The sequence below is a fragment of the Nycticebus coucang genome, chromosome 15 (genome assembly GCF_027406575.1).
Source record: "Nycticebus coucang isolate mNycCou1 chromosome 15, mNycCou1.pri, whole genome shotgun sequence".
Classification (NCBI taxonomy): Eukaryota; Metazoa; Chordata; class Mammalia; order Primates; family Lorisidae; genus Nycticebus; species Nycticebus coucang.
Genome location: NC_069794.1, coordinates 40,904,469 through 40,932,052, shown reverse-complemented (window position 1 = coordinate 40,932,052; position 27,584 = coordinate 40,904,469). Strand labels below are relative to the sequence as shown.

The 27,584-nt window shown below is 32.3% G+C and overlaps 1 protein-coding gene across 1 annotated transcript in view; it reads right to left on the bottom strand.

The window, feature by feature from the left end:
• KLHL1 (kelch like family member 1) overlaps positions 1-27,584 on the bottom strand; it is a 326,246-nt gene that overhangs the window by 187,049 nt on the left and 111,613 nt on the right. Inside the window, exon 4 of the mRNA XM_053563984.1 lies at positions 17,559-17,755. Within this exon, the coding sequence (XP_053419959.1) occupies positions 17,559-17,755 (197 nt within the window). The remainder of the gene's footprint in view (positions 1-17,558; positions 17,756-27,584) is intronic.

The window sequence follows — 27,584 nt, the reverse complement described above, 5'->3', positions numbered from 1 at the left end:
CATACTTATCCAGGAAAGAAGTTGTGAATTTTCTTATTATTTTTATTTCAAAATATTAAAAAGGTACAGATGTTTCTGTTATGTGGATACATCATATAATGCACAAGTTGGGGCTTTTGGGGTGTCGTTTCATAGTACCCTATCATTAGTACTCTATAGGTTAGTTTTTACCCTGCAGCCTCCTTCTATATTCTCCCATTCTTGATTTCCAAAGCCCTTTATATCTCTTTGTACCTGTGTGTACCCATTGTTTAGCTCCTAATTATTAGTGAATACATGTCATGTACTCACTTTTTTAGTCATGAGAAACTTCAGTTAGGATAATGGTTTCTGGTTCCACCCAAATTGCTGCAAAGGACAGTATTTCTTTCCTTTCTTTGGGTGAGTTGTACTCCATGGTGTGTGCGTGTATGACATACATATATATAACCTTTTTAAATCTACTCTTGAGAACCTAAGCTGATTCCATATCTTTTTAAGTGTGAATTGTGTTATGATAAACTTCCAAGTACAGGTGTCTTTTTAATAAAATGTCTGCTTTCCTTAAGGTACATACCTAACACTGAATTACTGGATCAAACGGCGGGTTTCATTTATTTCTGTAAGGAGGATCCATACTGTGTTCCATAGAGGCTGTACTAATTAGCAGTCCCTTCAACAGGATATAAATGTTCCTTTCTACATTTATTCCAGTATCTTTCTTTTTTTGATAATGAAGATTCTGATATGGGTAAGGTGGTATCCCTATATAGTTTTAATTTGCATTCCCTTGATGATTAATTTTCCAAAACACTTTTCATATGTTTGCTGCTGATTTGTCTATCTGCTTTTGAAAAACTTCTGTTCATGTATTTTACTCAACAGTTTTTAATTAGTTTTCTTTTTCTTGCATATTTATTTGATTTGTTTGTAGATTCTGGATATTAGCCCTTTATTATACGTACAGTATGCAGATATTTACTCTGCAGGTTGCCAATTTACTCAGTTAATTATTTCCTTTGCAATACAGAAGCTTTTAAATGTAATTCCCATTTATTTATTTTTGGTATTGATGAAGTCTTAGTCATATACTCTTTTGCCCAGGCCAATGTCTAGAAAAGTTTTTCCTACATTTTCTCCCAAAGTTTTATGGTTTCATGCTGTAGACTTAAGTTCTTTACTTATCTTGAATTCTTTTGTGTGGTAAGAGACAGGGGTCCTGTTTCATTCTTCTGCATGTAGAAATTCCTGGTTTCTGTATGCTGTTCCATTGGTCTATTTTTCTACTTTTATATCACTACCATACTGTTTTGATTACTGTAGTCTTGTAATATAATTTAAAGTCAAGTAACATCCTGCCTCTAGATTTGTTCATTTTGCTTACAAATCTTTTGGCTATTTGGGCTCCTTATTAGTTCCAAATTATTCTTTAAATTATTCTTTTCTAGATCTATGAATGTGATTTTGGCTATTCCATTGGATCTGTAAATCCTTTCAGCTAGTATGAACTTTCTAACAATATTGATGTTTCTCCATTTGTATCATTTATAATCTCTTTCATCAGTATTTTCTACTTCTCTTCGTAGACATCTTTCACCTCTTTGGTTAAGTATATTATGCATTTTTCTGTAGCATGGGAGCCTTAGTGTTGGGTGGGGCATAGTGTTGGACCACTGGACATCTGTGGCTCTTGCCCTATCCACATCCCATGGAGGCTGTCACTGTGGGGCTTCTCAAGTAGTGTCTTCTGTGAAGCCACTCTCTCAATCCACCACTGGGGTTCTTGGCTCCCAGTCACTGGGCAGGCAAGAATATTCACTCTCCCTGCACTCTCCTTGCCCTGGCCATAACAATCTCTAGGTGACTAGTGTAAATCTGAGCAAAACATAACAAAAATGAAAAATATTCTTATTCATTGAAAATTTTCATTCACAAATGTTCTTAAGAAAAAAAACAAAAGTTTAGCTTTTTCTACATATTATCTTTGACACAATATACTTCACAAAAATTAGTTATATCTTCTGTATGCACCATAAATATTGTTTATTAAATAATCAGGAATATTAAATGTACACATACGTAAGTAGTCATAAATTCTAGCCTTATTTTAGAATATCTATAAATTGTATTTCTACATAACAACTAGCAAATTCATGCTGCTTCAACACCGACCTGAAAGATAAAATGAAGAAGCTTCTCTGTGCTAAAAAGCACATGATCTTACTGTCCCAAATAGGAGGGTATAACTATTTCTTTTCCAGAAGAAAATTTGACTAGCAAAGACTAAAACCAGGTTTCAATGACAAGATAACTTTTCTTTTGAAATAAACTAAAAACCTCTTTCTTCAGTAAAGAGAAACATTATAAACACCTTACTAGAATCTGATAAGATAAGGTTACATAGCAGGTCAAGTCATTCCTATTGTCTGCAACATTATTTGCAATGGATGTGTCTGCTAGAAAGGCTATGAATGCAGACATCGTCTCTGGCCTTCATTGTGAGTACAATAATGCAATTCTATCCAGCTCATCTCAGACTGGCACAGCAGTGGTTTAGGTATTTCAAATGAGCGTTTGTTAAAAAATTTTCCCATATATAGACGGACAATTGGCTTAGTCTAATTAAAGCAGTCTTATTATTATTTCTGAAATGATTTTATAGTGCTCCAAATATACCCTTCCTACTTAATAAAACCTGGTCATTCTCACTCAAAGTGAAGACACGTCTCCAAATCCTCCCCTTCTTCCTATTTTTACCTTTTTAATTATCATGAGGGATTTTATGCTCCTGTTTCCTCACACATGCACTCACTCCAATATTCCTTCTTATTTATTTATTTATTTTTATTAAATCATATCTGTGTACCCAGAATGAAGGATGGAAGAGAAGGGTGAAGAAAGGGGAGGAGGAAGGCCAGGTAGAGGGTGGGTAATTGGTGGAACCTCACCTATTGTGCATAATGCGAGGTTACATGTCAAATCCAATATTCTTTCATTTGTTTAACACTAATCAAAACAATATTTAAAAAAAAAAATTATGTGCAGTGGATCAATAGGGTCCAGCTTTTAAAAGCATAGTGTCTGATGGAAATTAGGAATAACAAATTACATAAAATGTAGTACATTCTTCAGCAGATATAAGGACAAAGTTTCAGGAAAACATCATAAAATAAGTTTTATGGGTGGGCAAAGGATAATTAAGAGAGGGCTTTATTTAGAAAGTTACATTTTAGAGATGAAAATTGAAATTTTACTGGCACACAGGAACAGGATAAGACATTCTTAATAGAAGGATAATAATGTATCAGAACACAAAGTGATGAAATATAAAGTGATGAGAAATAGCAAATACTGGTAAGTTGCAATGAACAACAAGTATTTATAGGGAAATATTATGAGATGACTAAACGAGTTGGTGGCTGTTTATAAACACACTGTATACTAATAGTTTGCACTTATGTTTTATAGAAACCTTTAAAAAATGTTAAGTTGGAAATAGATTTAATCAAATTTTGAATAAGGAAGGTAACCACCTAATATAGAAAGTGTAAAAGATGAAACACTATTTTATTCTTTCTAGAAATTATGATTTAATATGATTTCTATAATGCTCAAAGGTAAGAAAAATTACACAGTGTATTCTTAGAGATACAACATATGTGATAGATATATTACAAAGAACAGTAAGTATATTATAAACACATAATTCTAACTATTCTCTATAGTTAGAAGGAGTAAGAGATAGACATTTAAGAGGTAAACAGCTGGAGCTGTTGTTAAAAGCTCTGTTTCTTAAGTTGGCTAGTAAATTCATAGAAGGTCATTTGAATTTTATGCTTTATAACAATAATATATATCCTAAATTAAATATCATGCAATATCATATAATGAAATATTTAAAGGTAAATAAAATATTTAATGATGAAATATTTGAAAAAGTCACATATCAATTTCAAATTGTATGTAATAAAATTATTTTAAATGAATTAGACAGGAAAAGAAAGAAGATAGAAATGAATGCAACATTTCAAGTGAGAAAGAATGAAATTTACATCAATTAGAAGAGCACTCTGGTTGTGCACTGAACTTTTTTTAAATTTCATGGACGCATAACAGTTATACATATTTATGGGGCACGTGATATTTTGATATAAGCATAACATGTGTAATTATGAAATCTGGGAAATCAGGGGATTCATCACCTCAAACATTTATCATTTCTTTGTGTTGGGAACATTCCAAATCTTCCCTTATAGGTATTTTGCAACGTATTATTGCAATAAATAATTGTTAACTATAGTTGCCCTACTGTGCTGTGGAGCAAGAAACGTATTCCTTCTATCTAACTGCAGTTTGGTACCTAATAATCAACCCCTCTTCATCCTTTTTCTTACCACCACTTTTTCCAGATTAAGATATTTAATACAGTAATGAACTCTAAGCAGAATGGGAAGAAATTAGTTTTAGTATATAGTAAGGGAGAAAAAATAGTAATGAAGGCTTCCTTAAAACTCAAGGTTAGAGAGACTTTCAAAAGGAATATATTCATTAGTGTTAAACACAGATGAATATTGGAATATAAAAATACCATTGGATTTTTAAACTTTGTCATAACCTTTCTGTGGCTCAGTAGAGGTGGCTCCTTACTGTAATGGAGGTTCAGGCATGTTTACAGTGGTGGTGAAATAGTCTAGGGGGCATGTGCTGGGCTTTTTTTCTTAATGTGATTGCAAAGAAAGCTCACAATTTTAACAGTGTCTGTTATAGGCCGGGTGTGGTGGCTGATACTTGTAATGTTAGCACGCTGGGAAGCAGAAGCAGGTGGATCGCTTGAGATCAGGAGTTCAAGACCAGCCTGCACAAGAGCAAGACCACCATCTATATTAAAAACTAGAAAAACTAGATGGGTGTTGTGATGGGCACCTGTACTCCCAGCTACTCAAGAGGCTGAGGATCACTTGAGCTGAAGAGTTTGAGATTGCTGTGGGCTATGATAACACCACAGCATTCTACACAGAGAAACAGAGTGAGACTCTGTTTTAAATTAAAAAAAAAAAAAGTCTGTTATACTTCAATCTAAAATTATATAATATTTTAAAGGTGCTTTTATTTTCCACATATTTTTAAAGTGCCAATTTTAACAAATAGTATTATCACTATTATTACTATTATATTACTTTTTGAGGTGCTTTTAAGAGGTGCTCCTGGGAAGGAAGATGTACTTAAAGCATTAAAATAGTTGAAGAATCAGGCCATAAGGAGGAATGTTAGTGGGAGACAACATAGTTCAATGGTTGAATTTCAGGTCTTGTACCTAGTTTATTCATTTTTATTAAATAAAAATATCATAACTGTGTACCCAGAATGAAGAAGGGAAGAGAAGGGTGGGGAGAGGACAGAGGGGAGGCCAGGTGGGAGGTCATTAACACTGCAAGCATAGTTTGAATTCTGGCTCTATCATTCATTAGCTGAGTACTGTTGGGTGAGTTAATAACATTTTCTGTGCTTCAAATTCATTAACTGTAAAGACACTGTCTGACAGCATTGTTAGGTTTAAATAGTTAATAAAACACATCCTAAAACGTTTAGAATATTGCCTTCTTACAGTAATCTATAGTTATAAATATTGATATTTGAAGACAATTATAAAGACATTGTAATTTCTTTTATCCTGCCTTGCTGCTCTCTAATTTATATGAAATATTATGCAGCACTTGTACATAAGACACGTGGATGACGATCATTTTAATGTCATATGGAAACATTGACATTTACCAGTGAAGAATTATTTAATTTTCTAGGGACTTAATATGTTTGCATGATTTACCACCTCTATTAATTAGGGCCGATGCTTTGTGAAATTATACATTAATTTGCAGAATATTGACAGTTGCAAATGATGTCTGCCTTGTGAAAAAAATAAACTCTAACGTTCAAAGTTTTATTGCCTTCCATGATGTTAACCAGTTTTGTCTTTAACTTTACAAATTTATTTCAGCAATCATTTTTTTATCAAATCACAAATGCATAGATCATGTATACACTAATGCGTGTATGGAGCACAATGTGCTGATTTCATATAAAATTAAGAGCGTTTACATCACACTCGTTAATATAAACATCTTGTTTACTTAATTACTGTGTTTAGACATTTATACTCTATACTTAATAAATCTGACAAGTACCTTTGCATTATGCACCATAGGTGTGATCCCACCATTCACCCTCCCTTAATCTGACCTCCTCCCTCCTCTCAGAGAACTCAAACTTATTAATAAAAGAAGAACAAGTAATCCCATTTCATTGTGGGCAAGGGACTTGAACAGAAACTTCTCTAAAGATAGGTGCATGGCCTACTGACACATGAAAAAATGCTCATCAACTTTAATCATCAGAGAAAGGCAAATGAAAACCACTTTGAGATATCATCTAACTCCAGTAAGAGTGGCTCACATAACAAAATCCCAAAACTACAGATGTTGGCGTGGATGTGGAGAAAAGGGAATGCTTCTGCACTCCTGGTGGGAGTGCAAGATAATACGTCTCTTTTGGAAAGAAGTATGGAGAATACTCAGGGGTCTAAAAGTTGTCAAGTGTAATATCCGTGCACTCACATAGCACAGCTCCTTTCAAGTGAGTCTGGAGAATAAATTCCTCCTCTTTTAACCTACATAATATTTTACGAATTGTAAATATTATATAAATGAACATTTCTTTTTTAATTATTAAAATAACCTCAATAATTGTAGCTTTTTGGTCTGATGTGAGGAAATACCTTCAAACTTCCCAGACCATGTGTTTTCTGTGATGTAGAACTGACCTCCTTATTCCAAGGTTAGCACACTGCCCACACCTAACCAGTTAGAAGTGCATCTGAGGGGAAATTGAGGAAGAGTACATAGCTCAAGTTATGAATTTATTGATTATATGGAATGAAAAAGGCATGATAAATATTATAATTTTTAAAATTAGTTTTTATTGCTAAACTAATTGCCATTTTTAACAGTCCAAGTAAAAAGCTCTGGTGTATCTAGAAACCAAGAACTTCTATTCCCTTATAAAATATCTCTTGTCAATATATGATAAGATTTAACCTTGTTAAAATAAAATTGCTCCCCAAATTATCTGTAGATTCAATGCTGTCCCTATCAAAATATCAACTGGTTTATACATAGAAATTGACAAGCAAATCCTGAATTTCACATGAAAATACAAGTGACCAAAAATATTGATAACATCTAGAATAAGAAAATAGCCAAAGCATCCTGAATAAGAACAAAGTTGGAAAACTTGTACTTCTCAATTTCAAGATTTGCCACAATTTGATTTTATATTCGGAGTAGGTGTTAAAATCTCAAATGCCTTCAGTGATCAGGAAGATAATGGAAGATTTTAAAACAAATTAGGTACAAAAATAAGACTATTGGCCTAAATTAAAACAGAAAGATGGAAACATATTCAGGACAAAATTAACAAATAAAAGAATGCAGCCTAGATTTTGACCCATAGTTTAAAGAAAAATTTAAGAAATTGCCTCAGTTAGTCTACGTGTCTATCGAAATCACTTCCATAGTATGTATGCCATGATGTTGACCACTTTCACCGTTTTTAAACTTTTTGGTAGTCTATCATAACATAAATTGTTTTAAAATTGAACTCTAGGAATGTCATAAATTTTAAGATGTTATGAATAAAATTCTAGGTCGCAATATTTTATTTAATTACCAACTACACATATTCAGGTTTTTTTTCCTTTGCTCAGCAAAATAATCCATTATACTAATGTCATTTGATATTGAGGCATATTATTGAATGAAGGGTTTATGGTTGGCCTCTGTTTTCCTGATCAACCAAGTCAAAATTTATAATAAGTTTTTCATTTGTTGATCCATTTGAAAGAAAATTCTTAATATTTTCACTGGAACCTTCAGCATCATTGATTCACATCTCTATTTATCAGGCACTAAAGAATACATAGAATAGGTACACTAACATTGTTTAGCTCATGTTGTGGTTATTACTGTTTTATTTTTTAGTAAGTTGGAATATATCACTCATAATTTTGCCTTCTTGAAATAATAATCCTCAGAACACGTTATGACATGAAAAAGTAAAAAAAGAAAACAAACACCACATAACCAAGAGTATCCATTTACTTTGATGGATTTTGGATGAGTTCATCAAACTGTCCATTTTTATTCTAAATACTCTAATAAAACAATATTCTTTTCTGTGTATAGTCATATTTTAGTCTACTGACAACTAAACCATTACAAATCACTAAAGTCTTTTCAATGCACTTCATTGGCCACTTAAAAAATCAATCTTTGAGAATACTTGAGATTTTCAATATTTAATGCCATGCTTCTCTAAAGTTTTTCTAAAGAATTACAAAAATATAATTTATATTCATCCGAAGGGTCAGAATTATTAAGGGTTATCTGTAAGTATATATGACATGGAAACTTAACTAATGGAGATATTATACTAGTTTTTATAGTTTATGCTTTTTCTAGTTTGGTATCAAATTGATAAAAACTTAAAATGTAAAAGTCAATAGAATAATGATAATAATAATATAAGTATATCATATAGGATCTGTGGAAAGTGTGAATTTTAAAAATAATGTTAACCACTGTTTTTACAGAGTTAGCTACTTAAAAATATAACCTTTTTATCTGATAGTGCATCTTTTGCTGATACAGATGTCTATTATAAATGTACATTTAAGTATATATGTTTTGATCAGTCACAACATTTTAACAATAAAATTCCTTCTATTTCAACTGTAAAATCTGTAATATTTGCACAAGTATCTCCTACCTATCACCTCATCACTTAGTTATTGTTATTTATTCTTATCGACATATCAGAAGTAAAAAATAGAAATACTACTTTATAAATCACTAAGTCATTTATTCTCCTTTAAAATATAACTGATTAAAAACTAATTTCCATCTCTGTCCATATATTTGGAAATGTTTTCATGTTCTGTTAATTTTAGGTTCAATTAAAAGGCAAGTTTTCTTAACAAATGCTTAAAAAAGCATAATAACTGGCCTTTTTATTCAGTTTTAAGTAAATGTACTTAGATATAGTATTGATGAAATAATCCATTTTCTTAAAAATTATTTATTCTTTATTATTTTCAAATAAATTAGCTATTTTTCTGTTTGCAAGTAATACAACTTTAATGGAATTTAAATTTCTTTTTCATGTTGCTGAAGTAAACATGTCTTAACTTAAAAATATTTAATATTTATGTCAGCATATGGAAATAATTCCATGACATAAAGTTTGCTATTTCTTTAATTTACTTGGATCTTGCTCTGAATCTCATTCTACACTTTTACCCATTTCTGCTGACTCTTACTCAGTAACTTTTAATTACAACGTATGACTTTATATGATTTGCATATACCCTCTTTTTTGGGCCACCAGGTTTTACATTTATTCCCTGATATCACTGTAAGCCTTTAAGAAAATCTAAATTTAAGTAAGTATAACTCTTATTATATTTTAAATATACAAAAATATTAAACATAGGCCTTGAATATGAAATCCACTGACACTTATTTTAACTTGAAAAATGTACACACATAGAAAATGAAATATTATGTTACTTATTAAACATATTTGAAATAATAAAATTGTTAATGAATTCTAAACATTATAGGTGGCGTACCACAAGAATGTACTTATTATTAAATTTTAATGAGGAAATATGTAAAATAAAATTAGGCACAAAATAAAATTTTAATTATTGAAGAATGAAGGTAAAATATTTCATCTCAACTTTTTGATATTTATAGTATTTTGTTTAAAATTACTAAAAAATGTATAGTATATTCCAAATTATTGTTATATCAGAGTACTTATGCATTTATTCTTTATTTCAAATATTAGTTATTGTGTGACTACAATGACATAGGGCTATACTAAGGATTTGGAATACTGTGAATAAGACAGATCAGTATGTTACCTCATGTATTAGTCTAGCTTTATGCATAACTTTAACATATTTAGAATAATTTGGGTTTTAGGGTAAATGTCTAATATTCTATTAGAAGTTTCTTTTTCCTTGGGTTTTAAAAGACTTTACAAATACATTTCTGAAATCCTTCTTTAATAGTGCAGATGCCTGATTTCTACTAAGTCCCTGTAACAAAGGGCAGACTGGTTTCCCTTTCAGGCAGATTGATTTATCGTGTTTCTTTTGTAACATAATCAATCCCTTTACCTTTTATTCCTCTTTAAAAAAAAAAAATTACTGTTAAAGATCTTAAACACAAGTAGAGTCCTTAATAGAGAAATGATATTGTAAGAAAAATCTAAAAAGTGAAGCATAAAATGAAATTGTCATTCATCACCTCATCAGAAAATACAAATATTCTATATCAGTTCATAATGTGTAAATTGTTATAATAAAGTGCAATCTTCATGTGCATAAAATTAATGATTTGCTTCTTATATGAATAAAAGCAAATTATTGATTTCATTTGTTGAAGACTGTGCTTTGTAAAATGAAAAGACCTTGTAAGCAAAATGTCTCTGCCTTTCTTCCTCTGACGCCTCAAAGGAAGACCCCTTGAAACCATTTGAATAATGTAACAATTATTACTTTCCATAGAAGAGAATGCTAAAGATTAAAAGACTGAAATCTGTAAGCACTTAGGGACTAGTTGTAAATTTAAATGTATGTTTTTAGAATATTTTTAAATATTAATGTTATGTTAAGTTATATTGTTGCCACATCAACTTGAAACATGGCAACTCTTAAAAATATTTTAATTTGCTGGACCTAACTCATCTTTAATAGATTTTTTGGCATTGGGTGTGTGTGTATGTGTGTGTGATTTTAACAACTGAATGCTACATCTTTGCATTTTATAAAGAGCTATGTCGAAGAAATAACATTTTTAAAAAGTGAAAGTGAGGACAAGGACTTTACCAATGACTCTGATTTAAAGCCTAAATGAAAACTGCCTGGAAAAAGTAGTCCAGAAGTCCTGAAGGTGTAAAGTATAGACTGAGTAGCAATAGATGTGTTAATTTGATTCTGATAGTAAAAAGAAAAAAGAACAGTCTATCTGATATGGAGAGAAGGAAAGGGGGAAAAGGAAAACAATAAACAAAGGAACAGGGTGAGTTCCTTTCTGCTCAAGATCAATGGCAGCTGTCCTCCACATTGCTCCTTATACTTGCCCTCATCTTTTATTTTTTTATCAGTGTACAATGATATTCTGAGAATGAAATTTTGATAATTTTCACTTTGTCACTTCTATATAACTGAGACTTGTCACTAAGATCATGAATGTATAGAAGACACGGGATTGAGTCACCTAAAGTAATAAGACACTAAACTTAATTTTAGCACTAATGTCTCAATGGTAATCTTTAGAAATATATGGAAGAAATGACCTTCATTTTTTTCAAATTAGAAAAGGATATTTGAAGTTAAATTGTATGTGTTCTTCCAAAACTACCTAGTTTATGGCTTAGTAGAAGAGATATTTTGGCAAAGATAAAAAGCATCCTGCTAGCTAGAAACCATGAGAAATGTCAGGTGTTTCAAAGCCATGAACAGTAACCGTGTTATTAAAATTTGTTGTTTTTGCAGGCGTCATTCTAGTGGCTCTGAAGGGCAAGTGAAGGATGTCTATAATTTCTACTGCTACCGGACTCTGTAAGGGCGGCTTCTCTAACACTGACCCTTTGAAATGCTTTAGGCTACAGGTAACTGTTTGCCACCTCTCAAGCTCTCGTGAACAGGGTGGCTTCTAATTAGTCCTGTTGCCACTGTCTGTGCTTTCTCCCCAAAACTAATGAAATGTTGTAAGTCAGGCAGGTAGCACTCGGCAGAAAATAAGGATGGAATGAAGAGGAAAATGATGAAGAAAAAACAAAACTAAAACTAAAAAACAGAATTGAGATTCTTCAGGGGCTTCTTTGTTCTCATCTCCGTTTTAGTTTTGTAATATCCATTTTTCTGAAGCAATCCATGCTTTATATTTTAGATATCAAGAATCTGACTTAGTATTATGGGAAAAATATAATCGTTGTGTACTTATTAGCACGTAAAAAGGCATGAAATTGGTAGGAAGGCAGTACTGGGTTTAATACCCATTCTAGTGTGCTCTATCTATTAATCCTGAAAAAGTTATTTAGCATCTCTGAACCAGAGTTTTATCATTTTTAGAATGGAAATAACTAATACATGCTTTGCAGGAATTCTGAAAGGAACAAATTCAGTAAATATGTTTAACACCCAGGACAATTCCTAATACATATTAAAAATTTTACTTGTGGTGTCATCAGTACCATTAGTGGTCAGCCTCAAACTCAGTGGACTGCTGTTTATAGACCAAACACAATGGCAGAAAGGAGAGTGAATTCACTTTCTCTTTTTCTTTCTCGGCCTGTGTGTGTGTGAGTGCAGGGGGAGTTGCGTGTATGCACGTGGGCCTACAGCGAAGCACTCTATTCTTCATCCCTCCTCTTGCATTCTTCTCATACCAGTCCGGTGACTGTCTTAAAATTATATTTTTGTCATTATTTGATTAAAATACTCAGCAGTGTACCATTATACTCAAGATGAAAACCCAAATCTGTAACAAAGTCTATTTAACCTGCAAAATTTGATTCTGCTGAACTCTCCAGCCTCCTAACTTACTTCTTTTCTTCACCATTCACCTCATCTCATTTGAATTTCCCTAAGCAGAACAAGCTCTTTCCCACCTCAGATCACTAGTATATCCACTTTACCTGTCATCAATATTCCTTTGACAACTCTGTACCTGTCTAATTTTACTTCATCCTTTACAATTCACTTAGACATCACTTACTTCAGGATATTTTTTCTGTTTAACTCTCTTTTAGCATCTTATGATTTTTTTGTAGCATTATATATATTATATACACACATATATTCAGGAATATGTAATTATCATTTATAGTGATAATTTATTGTCATTCAACATATTAACCTTGACTCTAACAGCAATATCCCGTCTACTTTGTTCACCATTGAATTTCCTGTGTCACCTAATGGGAGCACCCTGACTACTGGTACCTAGTAGTCAACAGTCACTTCACTTATTCATTCAGCAATTACATTCATTTATCTAGCATTTAGGTTACAAAAGTTAAAAAAAAAAGATAAGAAGCTACTATATTAACAATAACAAAAAGTATACAGATAACATAAAACCAGGGAGTAATGAGTACTGCAAACGATAAACAAGTGTAAGGAGAAGTTTTGAGAGTGTCACTTTATATAGAATATTCATGGAAGAAATCTCTGTGCAAGTGACAATTGAGCAGAGTTCTGAACGAGACAGAGGAAAAGAGCTGTCAGTTTTTAGTAGAAGCGTATTTCCAGCAAAAGGAAGAAAGACCAGGCGCAAAGGTCCTCCAGTGGTATTATGTGTGATGTAGTCAAAAAACAGAAAGAAAGTCAGTGTAACTAAAACTCTGTGAGCAGGGAAAAAATGGCAGAAAATGTTACTGGGAAGAATCTCAGAGGTAAGTAATAAGTAGCTTTGTTGAATGAGTGAATTCAAGACTGCTGAAATTCATAATTCTAAAAGAATACTCCTCCAAAAATGGGAATTGATGAATATTTTATAATGTATTTGACAACTTTGTCAGGATAAAATAATTCAGCAAAAATTATTCATTCTCTATCATAATGGAATTTGCAGTATATTTATGAAGACGAGTCACAAAGAATAAAAAAAAATTGTATAATAATGTTTATGAAATTACATAGACCTAAGGAATGGAATATTAATATTTCAAATGATGGAGAGAATTCCATAAGAAGTTTAGAGATATTTCTTTGGACTGAATACACTTAAATTTCAAAGTGACAGTTTGTTTAGAATTTGATATCTGAGTAAAGTGTTGAGTACATGGCCCACAAAGTAACTGTTTAGGAGAAGTGAGATCAATTCCATTTAACTTTTTTTTTTGGAGACAGGGTTTCACTATGTCACCCTCAGTAGAGTGCTGTAGCATCACAGTTCACAGCAACTTCAAACTGCTGGGCCTAAGTGATTCCCTTGTCTCACCCTCTCAAGTAGCTGGGACTACGGCACCTGCCACAAGCCTGGCTGTTTTTTGTTGCAGTTGTGATCATTGTTGTTTGGCTGACCTGGGCCTGGTTCGAACCCTCCAGACTCGGTGTATGTGGCTGGCACCATAACCACTGTGCTACGGGTGCTGACCCAGTTCTATTTAATTTTTAAGGAAACTACCTGCACAGTGCTATGGAAGCTAAGTGTGCACAACTGTGCATACTGGAATACAGCTTTTGAACCTGCCGCTGAACTTTCAATATCTGCATACTGAAGATACTGCTGAAAATGAACGACTCTGTGATCTGAGTTTGGAAGATTGTGGAAAGGGAATTGGAATCTAATGCTCTCCATCTTCGCTTCTACATGCATTGTTCTCAAGAAAAGTATGCAAAGATATTGCATTGCTTAAGAACATCCAGTTGGCCCCCAGCAACTGCTTCAGTGGAGTAAATAGTTTCAAGGAATTGCTTGAAAGTTATTTCTCTTTTCCTTTTGCCTGTGTATCTGCCTGCACTTGCCTGTAGACATTAATGGCTGATTCTTCTCTTTCTCTTTCCATATCTTGCATGAATTGGCAAATACTAACTCAGACCATCTGGAGAAAGAATTGATTAAAAATGGGGCTTTCCTCCAGAAGGTAGAGCTGACTTTGGACTGAAGTGATAATTGATAATCAGTGGAAATAGACAACTGAGCAGAGAAGGAAAGAGTAGAGGAGAGAAGAAGCCTCTCATGAATCGCATCCATCTTTACTAAGCAAATCAATTCTAAAATTATGCTTTTATATACTTATTTGGACAGGGAACTGCATTACTAAAATACAAAAAGAGAGAATGAAAAAATTTAAATAGCGCTGTTTTAAGAACAATTCTATTTTACCAAATACATAAATAGATACCTATTTTCATTCCCTGATTGTATTCATCCACAGGTAACCATTTGTTTCAACTTTTCTTCACATGATATGATTATAAAAGGTTTTCGATTCTTGCCATTCTCAACTGTTTTAAAGTATGAAATTCAGAGTTAAGCACAGGTTTCATAATAAATCTAGTAAGGTACAATGAGACTATTTCCTTCAATGATTTTTGTGCTATCTTAACGTTCATGCAGCCAAAACTTTACACTGATGCTTTAGAATTAGTTCCACACTTATGTCTAATATTAGCTTACAATCAAAATTTTCCAGTATTTTGCATATGAATCACTGCCAAGACAGGTCACCTTCCCTGAATAGATTTTGGAATCATTCACACAAAACTGATAACTGATGCCAAATAAATAATAACATTTCCAGATTAAACATAGAAAACCATATAGATAGCAAAGAACTATAAAGTTACGATCTGGACATTAAAATCAAATTCACATCTAAAGAGTTTCAGCAAGCAATTGATTTCTTTGAAAAAGTGTCCCTTCTGTAATAAACAACCAAACACATAATTACAGTAAAAAGAGAAGTTAATTCCATCCTAGATATAGTGGGAAAACTGGAATGATTTGCGACTAAGACAGTTAAGTAGGAAAAAGATCATAGTACAATATGTTTGCTTTCAAAGCACAGATTGCCTAGTTTAGATTAGGGCATACGCCTGATTATACAAAGATCAAGGGGAATATGTCATGGGAAGTCACAATATCAGATGCATTGTAAATTATTAGAGTGGAGGAAAAATAGAGATCTAGGAAAATAACCGGTCAATCATTTTTCTTCTCTAAGCTAGTGACCATGAACGTCTATAGAATTCTGGAGCTTCACATTTCCAAAATTATTTTAAACTATAATGACACAACACATAAGCTATTGACAGTCTGAGAAATAAATTAATATAGGGTCATTTGGAATAAAAATGTCCTTGAACTATTTTATATTTCTGTTATGAATACATTTTTCTATAAAGTATACTTTATTAAAGTCTGTAAAGAAAGAAATTTTGTTATTTTGTGTGATAAATTGTGGAACAGCCAAAGCAGCTGTGAGGAAAACATTTTTATTACTAAATTAATAATTTCAAACTAGACCAGAAGGAACCATTATCCCTCTGGATATGGAGGCATATTGTTCTTTGGCTTAGCTAAGCCAGGAACTCCTGAATGTAATGAAATGTGCCTAATTAAATGACAGCGATTGGACTTTGATATTTTGCTTGATGAATGATTTGTTTACATTGATTTTATATGGTTCATATAATTTCAAAAGTAGTGTCATGTCTGTCATCCAATATTTCTTAAGAAGGATTTGGAAATACAATTACAAAACCATGTATCCACTTTTTATTTCTACATTTTTAATTTAATGTATTAATCTGCTTAAATAATTAAGAAAGAAAATAAAAATTATATTGAAACTCTGTCTCAAAATAACAATTAGAATACTGTTAAGTGGTTGACTTTCATTAGTAATTTATAAAAGTGTAGCATCTCAAAATATGACTTTTGAAATACATAGCAACCATAAAACTTAATAATATTCATCTCATATAAATTCTTCATGAGTTGAAAAGAAAAAAAGTTCTATAAAGTTTACAATTAGTTGTTTCAATAATGATATTCAAACAGTACAATACTCAAATCAACAACAATAATAATAATATTAGCAAAACTGGTTGGAATTTATATGGAGCCTCCATGCTGGAACTGTACTAAGTGCTTTTAGAATGATTAATTCTAGGTTATGTAATATGATGGGTATGAGACTTGTAATCGGTTACTCTATTCTATAATAAAAATAATTTTAAAAAACACACTCTAAAGTTCACACATCTAAAATTTATAGTTCAAAGGAATTTTGAAATCTCTATAAAGCAGTTAAAAATACAGACATGTATGAAATAAATACAGATGGAAATAATATACATACTTGTGTGTATATGTTTGTGTGTATATAAGGCTTTATTATAAGAATATTTACAGATGGATATTCATTCAATGTAAACTTTTTCATTGAGACGATAGTTTGGAACGTCTAATTTACAAAAATGTAGCTAAGCTGTTTTATATATATTTAAATGTATTTCCTTAGTATAGGAGTTCCCAGGAATACAATACTCATTATACATTATTGTATACTATAAAAATACATTAGAACTATAATATTTTTCTCCATAAATTTTACTGGTCTGGCTATAGCAAATACAATATGCTATGATGAAGAGATTGAAGGAAAACTGTTAAGAAAATATTTCATAAGGGCAGCTGTGGAAGTGGCTATAGCAAGATAGATAGCCTGGTAACAATTTAAAAATGTGGTTTAAATATCTCTCAAAATCCCAAGTAGTCAGAATCCAGAAAACAGCAATAAAGACCATTATATAGTGTCTTGGTACCTTGAAATAGTAAAATACAATACAGCATATGGTACTCCCTAGTATAAAAAATGTGCCACACAGACAAAACTCATTTTAAACATAAAAAAATGTTCAAAGTCATCACAGTAATTATCTTTACCTCTGACAATATGGTGTGTGTCTCTATTGCTAAAATATTAAATTTCCTTACCATTGTGTAGCTGTGGGCCACCTTCATTAGTTCAATGCATCCTTGAGCATCTGCAAATGCGCGGATTCCTAAACAGTTAGATGGATGCAAAAGCTTCATGAGGAAGTGGCAGCACACTTCTACTACCTGGGGAAGCTGAAGAAGGCACGCTGCAGCAAGAAGGTTCTCAATGGTGTCTTCCTTTAATTCCAAGCAGCCTAAAGCAGCGAAGAGAATTGTGAAAGTCCTTTAGAAACATGAAATAAGATGTGCCACAATACTATGCAAAACATGATTTTGCTAGACATTATCTAAACCAAAATGTACCAAGACATATATAATGCAATAAAGGCCTGCAATTATTTTAAGCACTCTGCACTTCTAATTTCCTATGCAAAAAATAGCCATATATCTTTGATCTAGCTTCAACAAGTGCATGTATGTGTGTTTATGTTGCAGCTGCTAAATTATTTGAGAACCACTTTCGGCCATCGTATTTCACACCTAAAGCTTCAGCATGTATTAGCTAAGAACAAAAGCATTCACCAACACAGTCGTAATATAATTATTACACACAAAAAATTGATTCCACAGCATTTGCTATAATGTACATCTCTCCAAACATTAACAGAGTTTGCTTCATGTCTTTTAATTATTATTAGTATTTTTTTTTTTACACTTTTTGGCTGGGGCTGGGTTTGAATCCACCACCTCTGGCATATGGGGCTGGTGCCCTACCCCTTTGTGCCACAGGTGCCACCCTAATTATTATTATTTTTTAATAATGTTTTTTAATGTCAGTCTCTAATCAAGGATCACACATTAAATTTACTTGGTAAGTTACTTTGGTTTCTTTTAATCAAGAACAGGATTAGTATTGGTGAAAAAAAATCAAATGAGTTATTTATCAAAATTTCTCATTTTGGACTAAATTCTGTGATTTGATTAGATTTAGGTGAGATCTTTTAGGCAGGGACACTATATAGTTGATCTGTACTTTTCTCAATCTCTAACCAGGAAGCTCATGATATTAATGTGTCCTATTGTTGATAGTGTTATGTTTGGCATCTTGTTGAAGGCAGTATCTACATATTTCTTCATTTTAAAGAAACATATTCCTTTATAATTGACTAGAAATTTGTTGGGTGACAAATACTTTTGCTTTCAAACATGACCTTTCACTTATAACTTAACATATTTCATAGATAAAGATTATTTTATTTTATATTTCACAAAAAAAATTAAAACAGCAGAGTAATCTAGAGTCATGCTCCTAGGCATAGCAAGTGATTTGCTAAACAAAAAATAATAGAGTCACAATTGAACGGGTCCATGAATAGAGTAATATTAAGATACTTATTATATATTAATTTCCAAATAAACAATTAAACTAGATACCCACTCTATGGTTTTGATATAAAAGAGAGACACTTCAATAATAAAAACCAAAATAGTTATTTAAATTTTAAGAATTTAGATAACCCAGATGGATCCTGCTGTTCAAATGTTATCAAATACAGTAGTAGAAAAAGGAAGATCATAGTGGTCAGGTTCATTAGAGGGGTCTATTTTCCTCTAGCAATAAAAATCTTTGAGGTATTTATATTTCACATTATCAATAATATTATTATATAGTAATTTTGTTTAATAACATCGTCATCAGCAATTGAAGGATTCATACTGACTTGAATAATTCATATCAGAACAAATTATTAATATATATTTTTAAATTTGTTGAATACTATAGTAAGCATCAGAGAATAGCATTTTATGGGTTAGTGAAACATATATATATATATATATATTTTTTTTTTTTTTTTTTTTTAGACAGAGTTTTACTTTGTCACCCTCGGTAGAGTTCAGTGGCATTATAGCTCACAGCAACCTCAATCTCTTGGCCGTAAGCGATTCTCTTGCCTCAACCTCCCAAGTAGCTGGAACTACAGGCATCTGCCACAACACCTGGCTATTTTGTTGTTGTTGTTGTTGTTTCAGTTGTCATCGTTATTTAGCCTGGCCTGAGTTCAAAGCCTCCGGCCTCAGTGCATGTGGCTGACACCATAACTGTATCTTTGAAATACATCCCCTTGTGCTACGGGCACCAAGCCTGAAACCTATATTTTTATATCAATATTAGGTGATTTGTAAAATTTATATCTTGTTATAAAAAGGAAGTTAAAATAGAAAAGAATATAAATGCATTAGAATTTGTTCTTATTCATAACATAACTATCACATTTGTTTATATATGCATAATATTATCATGATTTAAAAGCAACAGAAGAATTATATATAAATTGTTCAGTGTACATGGTTGATGATTCTTATCATAGATCTCGTGAAAGTCTAAATAAAAAGGATAAATGCCCCTGGTCTTCCTTTTATAGATTTTATCTTATTGTAATTTAGGAGAGTTAGTTTCTTCTATTTAATTAACTATTGTCTCAATAAAACTTGTGCAAAAATGAATTAGGACAGAAGGCGTGAACTGCTAATCTTAGAAGGTGGGTTTATAAGGTTTGCCCTTAGCTAATGTCTGAGAATTTAGATTTGAAGAGCGCTTTTCCCATTAACTGACAGGAATGGCTCACTGTGCCTAAACTGTACAAACAGTATGATTTATGCTGAACATCACTTTTCCTTCTGGGCAATCTTTAATTTTGGTATGTGTTAGACAGAAACTAAATGTGTGATCAGCACCTAGTACAAACTCTGGGCACCAAATCTCTAATGAGGTTCCTTGTTTGGCAACATTTCCAAGTGTGTCTTGTGGGAATCACTGAAAGAGAACCCATGGAAGTATAAACCTGGTTTCCTCTGGACTTCACCCCATAGGCTTGAGGGTGCAATGATGAGGATGTTTTGCTTGGTTTTGTTTGCTTGTTTTAGTTGTTTTCCCCTCTTATCCTCTGTGAATAGTATCAAGTAGTCTTGGCTCTATCAAAACATTAAGACAGTGTCTTGTTCTGTTACCCAGGATAGAGTGCAGTGGTGTCATCATTGTCCACTGAAACCCCAAACTCTTGGGCTCAAGCAATCCTGTCTCACCTTCTTGAGTGTTTGGAACTATAGGCATGTGCCACCACACCCAGCTAATTTTTCTGTTTTGTAGATATAAAGTCTCACCACATTGCCCAAGTTGCTCTTAAACTTCTGAGCTCAAGCAGTCTTCCCATCTTTGCCTGCCAAAACTTATGAATTGCAGACGTGAGCCACCAAGGCAGCCTTCCACAAAATTTTAAATGGAAAATATCAATAGTCAAAACTCAAGTAAACAGCATTTTCAAAGATACGTGTTATTTAGAAACATTTATGAGGTTGGTGCTTCAGTTCTTCTATTATAAGATAAAGTTGAATATTGTGAGGTATAGCTTAAATTCATATGAAAATGTTAAATGTGTAATTTCTTAATAATTCTTCTTACTCAAATAAATATAATAAAATAAAATTAGACTTACAATTATAAAGTTATGAAACTATGAATGTCCCAGGCTGATTATGACACTTTAAATGGTCCTATGAACAAGTCTACATTTGAGTATCATCTACGTACTTTCCTCAGGTTACTCATAATTTAATTGTAAGAAAAAATCATATTTTATGGCATCCAGTACTAAGTTAATGGAAGGTTAGGATTTTCACTCAACGTAGCAAGGACTTAAGTATATATAAGCAGCATTGCCTTTCATAGAAAGCAGACAAATTATGAATCGCTGCAAATTTAGTGGAAAAGACGGTCAAATGTCAATGGGAAAATTAGGTCGTGGTCTCATATCCCTGCAATTTTGTTGGCCTATGAGTTAAGATACCATTTATTTCTCTGGCAATAGAATATTGACTATCTAATCATCTCAGAATGTTCTTGTAAGGGTCAATTAAGATAAAACATGGTATAATTAACGAACATAATTCATAAGAACATAACTCAAATATATAAAATAGCAAAATTGCAAAGACGGTGTTTTTTTTTTAAATTACCCTTCTACATGAATATGTATTCTTGAATACACATTAAAAATTCTATTGTGGTTTTGAAAGGTGTAACAAATTGGACTCAAAATTAATAAATATTTGATTATCAAAGTGATATTTTTTTCCCTAATTCTCAGTTTTCATATTCATTTTTATAAGGGGTTAGGCAAAGGATTTGAAGTAACTTATGAAAATACATGCTATTGCAATCATTGCAATTGAGGGCTTACTCTGTGATGAACCTTATGCTAAGCCATCCTAATTTATAAGTTCTTTGACTCCTTAAACAATCAACTCACTTAAAGACTATTATTTTCCTTTTCTTCTAGTCGAAGAACTTTAAGTCTTCATAAAGCTAAATATTTGACCAAGAGCTAAAACTGTAAAAAGGAGGAGCCCAAGAGCTAGTCACAGTATTTAGTGAGAAACAAGGAAAAGGTACATACCAATTATAATAAATGTCCAGCAATCAAAATGAGCCCTGGTCTGATTTCATCACAATGAATTTTAGTGGAATATCAATTCCGGTGAAAAGGAAAGTAAATTAAAGATTTCTGGTGTTCAATTCTACACACTATGTTATACTACCTCACAAACAAAACAATAAAGTGTATAACCATTTAAGAATTAGAGTAAGGTGAAATACTTCTGAGAAAATACAGTCAAGCAAATGATGAATGCAGAATACATCGCATGTACTTTGAACATCTGGTGTAGTGAAATCTGATTCAGTCCCCAGCTTCTCAAAACCAATGTGTAAGAAAATGTAAACATTATAAGACAGAGAGCAACAAGATAAAATCCAAACAGACATTTTAGGGAAGCAAAATTGGTTCTGAGACCCACAAGATTTTTCCTTACTTAGAAACCCAGAAAATAATTGAGAATTATATTGTAGTATGAAAATTATATTGAAGTAGATAAATACTTCAATATGTATATTCAATATACACTTACTACAAGTTCATAAATATCAAGATTCACACAGCTATTTCATTTACAGTCTATAAAATCTCATAGCATAAAGCTAAAAGATACTATTCAGTAACAATAACAAATATCTCTATATTCATAACATATAGATCATTTTTATTATCCGTTTTGATACAATAATTTTCCACAAATTAGTTTTGTAAGATAGCATTTAATTATTTTGAGAGTAAGATAGTTTTACACAAACATGCACAAACAGACAAACACTAACTTTCTTGCTAATGTTATGGAATGGTAGGGATATGGGGGCAATACACTACTGATTTTATTAATTTTATTTTGATTATTTTTATATTTTATTCCTGAATTTGAAGATTATTTCCATGTTGTATGAAAATTGTTTTAACTAATATTTTAAACTAAAAAGTAATAATATATAAATCTAGTTTTTGAAAGTTCAATTTCTTGAATTGAAAATATAATTTTCCATTTTGCAATAGCCTGAAGTTTTAAACTAATGTTCTGTTAATATGCTTGCATAATTCACGCAACTTGAATTAAACCAGTAATAGAAATGAAACAATAATTTACTTTTAATTAAAAAAAAATTCTGATCAGGGTTTGATAGCAAAGTCCAGGCTAAAAATATTGAGATATACTTCTTAATATTAAAGCAAAACACTAAACATCTCAGCCCTAGGGCATGTGTATTTATTTCATTCTAATGTTTGGCAGTAAGTGGAAGCTATCTTAACATTTCTTAGTATGTATGAAGACTTTAATTAACTTCAGTGGCACACAAACTCTTTTTCCAAGGAAGTTAACTCCAGTATGATTAAAGGTTTGCCATTTGGCAGTTTAATTTTCTACCCTCTTCTTAATACCACTACTAGACAGACAACTTCCTTTATTTAAATCTTGTGCTTATCAGTTCTCTACAGAACCTGACAGTTTGTTAATAACTCTGCAATTCCATCTCCTGTATTTGTTAAAACTCTATTTTCTTACACATAAATGGACACAGTATATTTTCAAGCATGTCATGATAGTGGGGACTATGTAAGAGATAACCCAGGAGGAAATTTTTATCAGACGTAAAGCAACTTTAAAATATAATGAACCTTAGTAAAGCCTTTTCAAATACGTTATATTCTTTCTTATCTTTTCACAATGTGATCATCAATTTTTGGACACAATTGAAATTCTAATGTGTGTGCACACTATTCAAAATCAATATAGTAGCTCAAACATTTATTATGTTCCAATGAAGAAATACTAGGCTGTGTATGTCAAAACGTATGTTTATACAAAAAGAACATAATAGAACATAGTTTCTTTTTAACATAGGTTTTTTTTAACTATTTATTTATTCATCTATTTATTTATTGAGATAGAATTTCACTCTGTCATCCTGGTTAGAGTGCTGTACCATCATAGCTCAGGGCAACCTCAAACTCTTGGGCTCAAGTGATCCCCTTGCCTCACCCTCCAGGCAAGCTGGGACTACAGGTGCCCGCCACAATGCCCAGCTAGGTTTTTCTATTTTTAGTAGCAATGTGAATCTCAGTCTTGCTCAGGCTGGTCATGAATTCCTGAGCTTAGATGATCCACCTGCCTAGGTCCTCCAGAGTGCTAGGATTAACAGCAGTGAGCCACCCAGCCTAAGACATAGTTATTTTAGGAGCTAAATTTAAGAGTCTCTTAAAAGTAAGAGATGTTTGTAATTCAGCATATTGTTTTTTAGAGCCTATCATAAGACATAGTGTATAGCAGGCATATAGTAATACTTGAGAGTAATTCAGTGCATTCACAAGACAAGGACCATTAGGCACTAATGCAGAGAATTGAAAGGCACTATTGCTACTTGAAAGGAACTAGCATTATTTTGGGAGGAACTATGAATGAAACCTGCACCAAATGACTGTATAGCAAGTTGAGAGTTAGTTTAAGCTACCCAAACTATTTTGAGAGAAAGATTGTTATGAGTCACTCCACTTAAAAGTTGTTATACCTGATATTCAAAAGGCCAGCAATATGGTAGGGAAAATATTGTTCAATGATTAGGATGCATTAAGAAATTTAGAGCCTTTAAGCATATATACACATGTGTGTATACATATGTGTGTATGTGTATACGTGTCCTCATATTAATTCAAAACAGATAAATACATTTGTGATTTATCTCAAGAGGATTTTATCAATGCCTACTTGAAATATGAAAGAAGTAATTCTTAAAAAATATTTTGTACTTCCGCTTTGCATATGTTCAGCATAGAAAAATGTTTACCTGTAAAATTATAATGTTCAAGTTCTATACATCTCCGACTTTCTAAGTGATTTGAAAGTAGTTACATGAAACTGTAAAGTCTTATTAATATTTTTTTCTGACTTATGTTTCTGAGGATGACTGTTTATTTCCTTATACCAAACAAAGGCTTTATTGAAGATCAAACAAAAAATATCATAGTTCTCATTTCTGGATGATTAAAACTATAGAACAGAGGTTCTAAAACATGCGGGTTAATGTTTACCAAGCTCAAGTCTATTTGGCACTACATAACCCAGAATATGCCATTAAGTGGGCAGTGATACATAGTTTTTCTTGCTTTAAAAAAAAAACCTCAAAGAGATTTTTCACTATGCCCTGTTCTAATAATTCTCTGCATTAAATTTGTTTAAAGGTTTATGCTAATTGAATTTGTATCCATAAATTTTCATACAGATGGCTATGGAATTAATGATGATTTTATTTTCAATATTTTGACTTTTTGATGATGTGAAAGTGATGTGCCTTCAGTACACTCCTGTAGCTAGATAGGACTATGTCCAGATTAATCCATAAAAAGTTGAGAAGTATTTTTTAAATGTTTGTAATTATAATGAGTGGGTAAAAGTTGCATGTATTTATAGGGTACTTGTGATGTTTTAATATCACAAGGCACACAATGTATAATAATCAAGAAATCAGTAATCATGTTTAATATAGGCACATGATATGTAACAAACAATGAAGTATCCATCTCTTCAAGATTTTATCATTTCTGTGTTAGGAACATTTAAATTCCATTCTTTTAGTTAAAGTTTACCATAACTTATTGTTGACTACAGTCACTTGGTTTTACTATCAAATATCATTCATTCTATCTAACTATATTTTTGCACTCTTTAACTGTCCCCACTTTATAATCCCTCCTGCCCCCTGCAACCCTTCCTAGGCTCTGGAAGCATCATGGTAATTCTCAGCTCTATGAGGTTAGTTATTTTAATATTTAGGCCTCACGTATCCATGAGAACATACAAGATTTGTCTTTCTGTGCTTGGTTTATTTCACTTAACATTCCCCAGCAGTTTATCCAGGTTGTTGCAAATGTCAGGATTTCATGATTTTTTTGTGGCCAAATAATATCCCATAGTGTATGTGGATCACATTTTCTTTATCCACTCATCCACTGAGAGACACTTGGTTAGTATGAATTGTACTGCAATAAATATGGGAGTGCAGGTATTTTTTTCTACTTGATTTCTATACAGATGGTTTTGGAGCTATACCTAGCAGGGAAATTTCTGGGTCATATGGTAGCCCTGTTTTTAGTTTTTTGAGGAACTGCCTTAATGTTGTCCATAGTGGTTGAACTATTTTATTTTCTCACCAAGAGTGCAAGAAGGCAATATGATCTGTCTTTCTGTGTGTGTGTGTGTGTGTTTGGAAGGAGAAACAAATTCTTCACTCTGTTGTCCCAATGACATCACTACAGCACACAACAACCTCCGACTCAGGTTCAAGTGATCCTCCTTCCTCAGCCTCTTGAGTAGCTGTGATTACAAATATACCAAGACACTAGGCTAATACTTTCTATTTTTTTGCTCAAGGTGGTCTTGAACTCACTGAAACTCTCTGAAGCCCCTGATCTCTTTTTTACTCTACACAAATTTGCTGGACTATGCATAAAGACAGGTAAATAAGGAGAGTGTTTTCTAGGTCTTAATATGAGCAAATTTTTACTATATAAAATTCTTTAAAAGAAAATTGCTCTCTCTTCAAATAAATAAATGTGTTTTTTTGTTTGTTTTTTTAATTGAGATGGAGTCTCCCTATGTCATCCTTCATAGAGTGTCATGGCATCACTGCTCACAGCAACCTCAAATTCTTGAGCTTACATGATTCTCTTGCCTCAGCCTCCTGAGTAGCTGGGACTACAGGCACCTGTTGCAAGGCCTGCCTATTTTTTGGTTGGAGTTACCATTGTTGTTTAGTAGGCCCGGGCTGGGCTGGAACCCTCCAGCCTCCGTGTATGTGGCTGATGCTCTACTCACTGAGCTACAGGTACCAAGCCTCAAATAAAAAAATGATTAAACAATTATTGAAGCTTACCTAAGTCAAGCATTCATTGCCAGCTGCTTAACTTATTTATTCTTTACCTTAATTTCTATGTCAATGAAATAAATTAGCTACTATGGTTCTTTCAAATCTCACAGATTCTTCAGAATTCATGAGAAATTCTGTTTAAGTAAGTCATTTGAAATCACTCTTCTCCATCTCCATTAAACACATTGTTTCTATAGCTAATAGTTAACTTTCAAGTCTTGACATAACTTGATCCTTCTTAGTTTCTCCAAAGCCTCTCAAACATTAAAATTAATTTTTTTTCAAATGGCTTCCCTTTTACAAATATTTCTGCTTATTCATGTTTTTCTCTCTTCTGGGATGCATTTATTTTTATTTTTCTTTAAAGAAAAGTCTTAGAGATCGTTAGCTGGCTCACTGGACAAACATATTGAATACCTCCTATTCTTCCCTGCCTGTACAATTGCTCACTTGATCTCTCCTATTGTTACAATTTGCTACATTTTATATAGCAAAATAAAGAAATACATTGTTTTATGGAACACCTATAATTCTTCCAATAACACCACACAAGATATTTGCTTTTCTAACCCATTTCTGTTAACTCACAATTGAAAATTTATTAACCACCCAGGGAAATACGTGTGTTGGAGCAAAGGCCAAAGTGGTGGTGATAGCAGAAAGGAGCTTTGTCTCCAGTCTGTCCTCTACAAAGCAGAGCCAAATCTGGGTCATTATTGCAGCAGGGAGTTTTGAAACACCTTCCAACTTGGTGCAGCAGAATGTCGAGTGTCTTT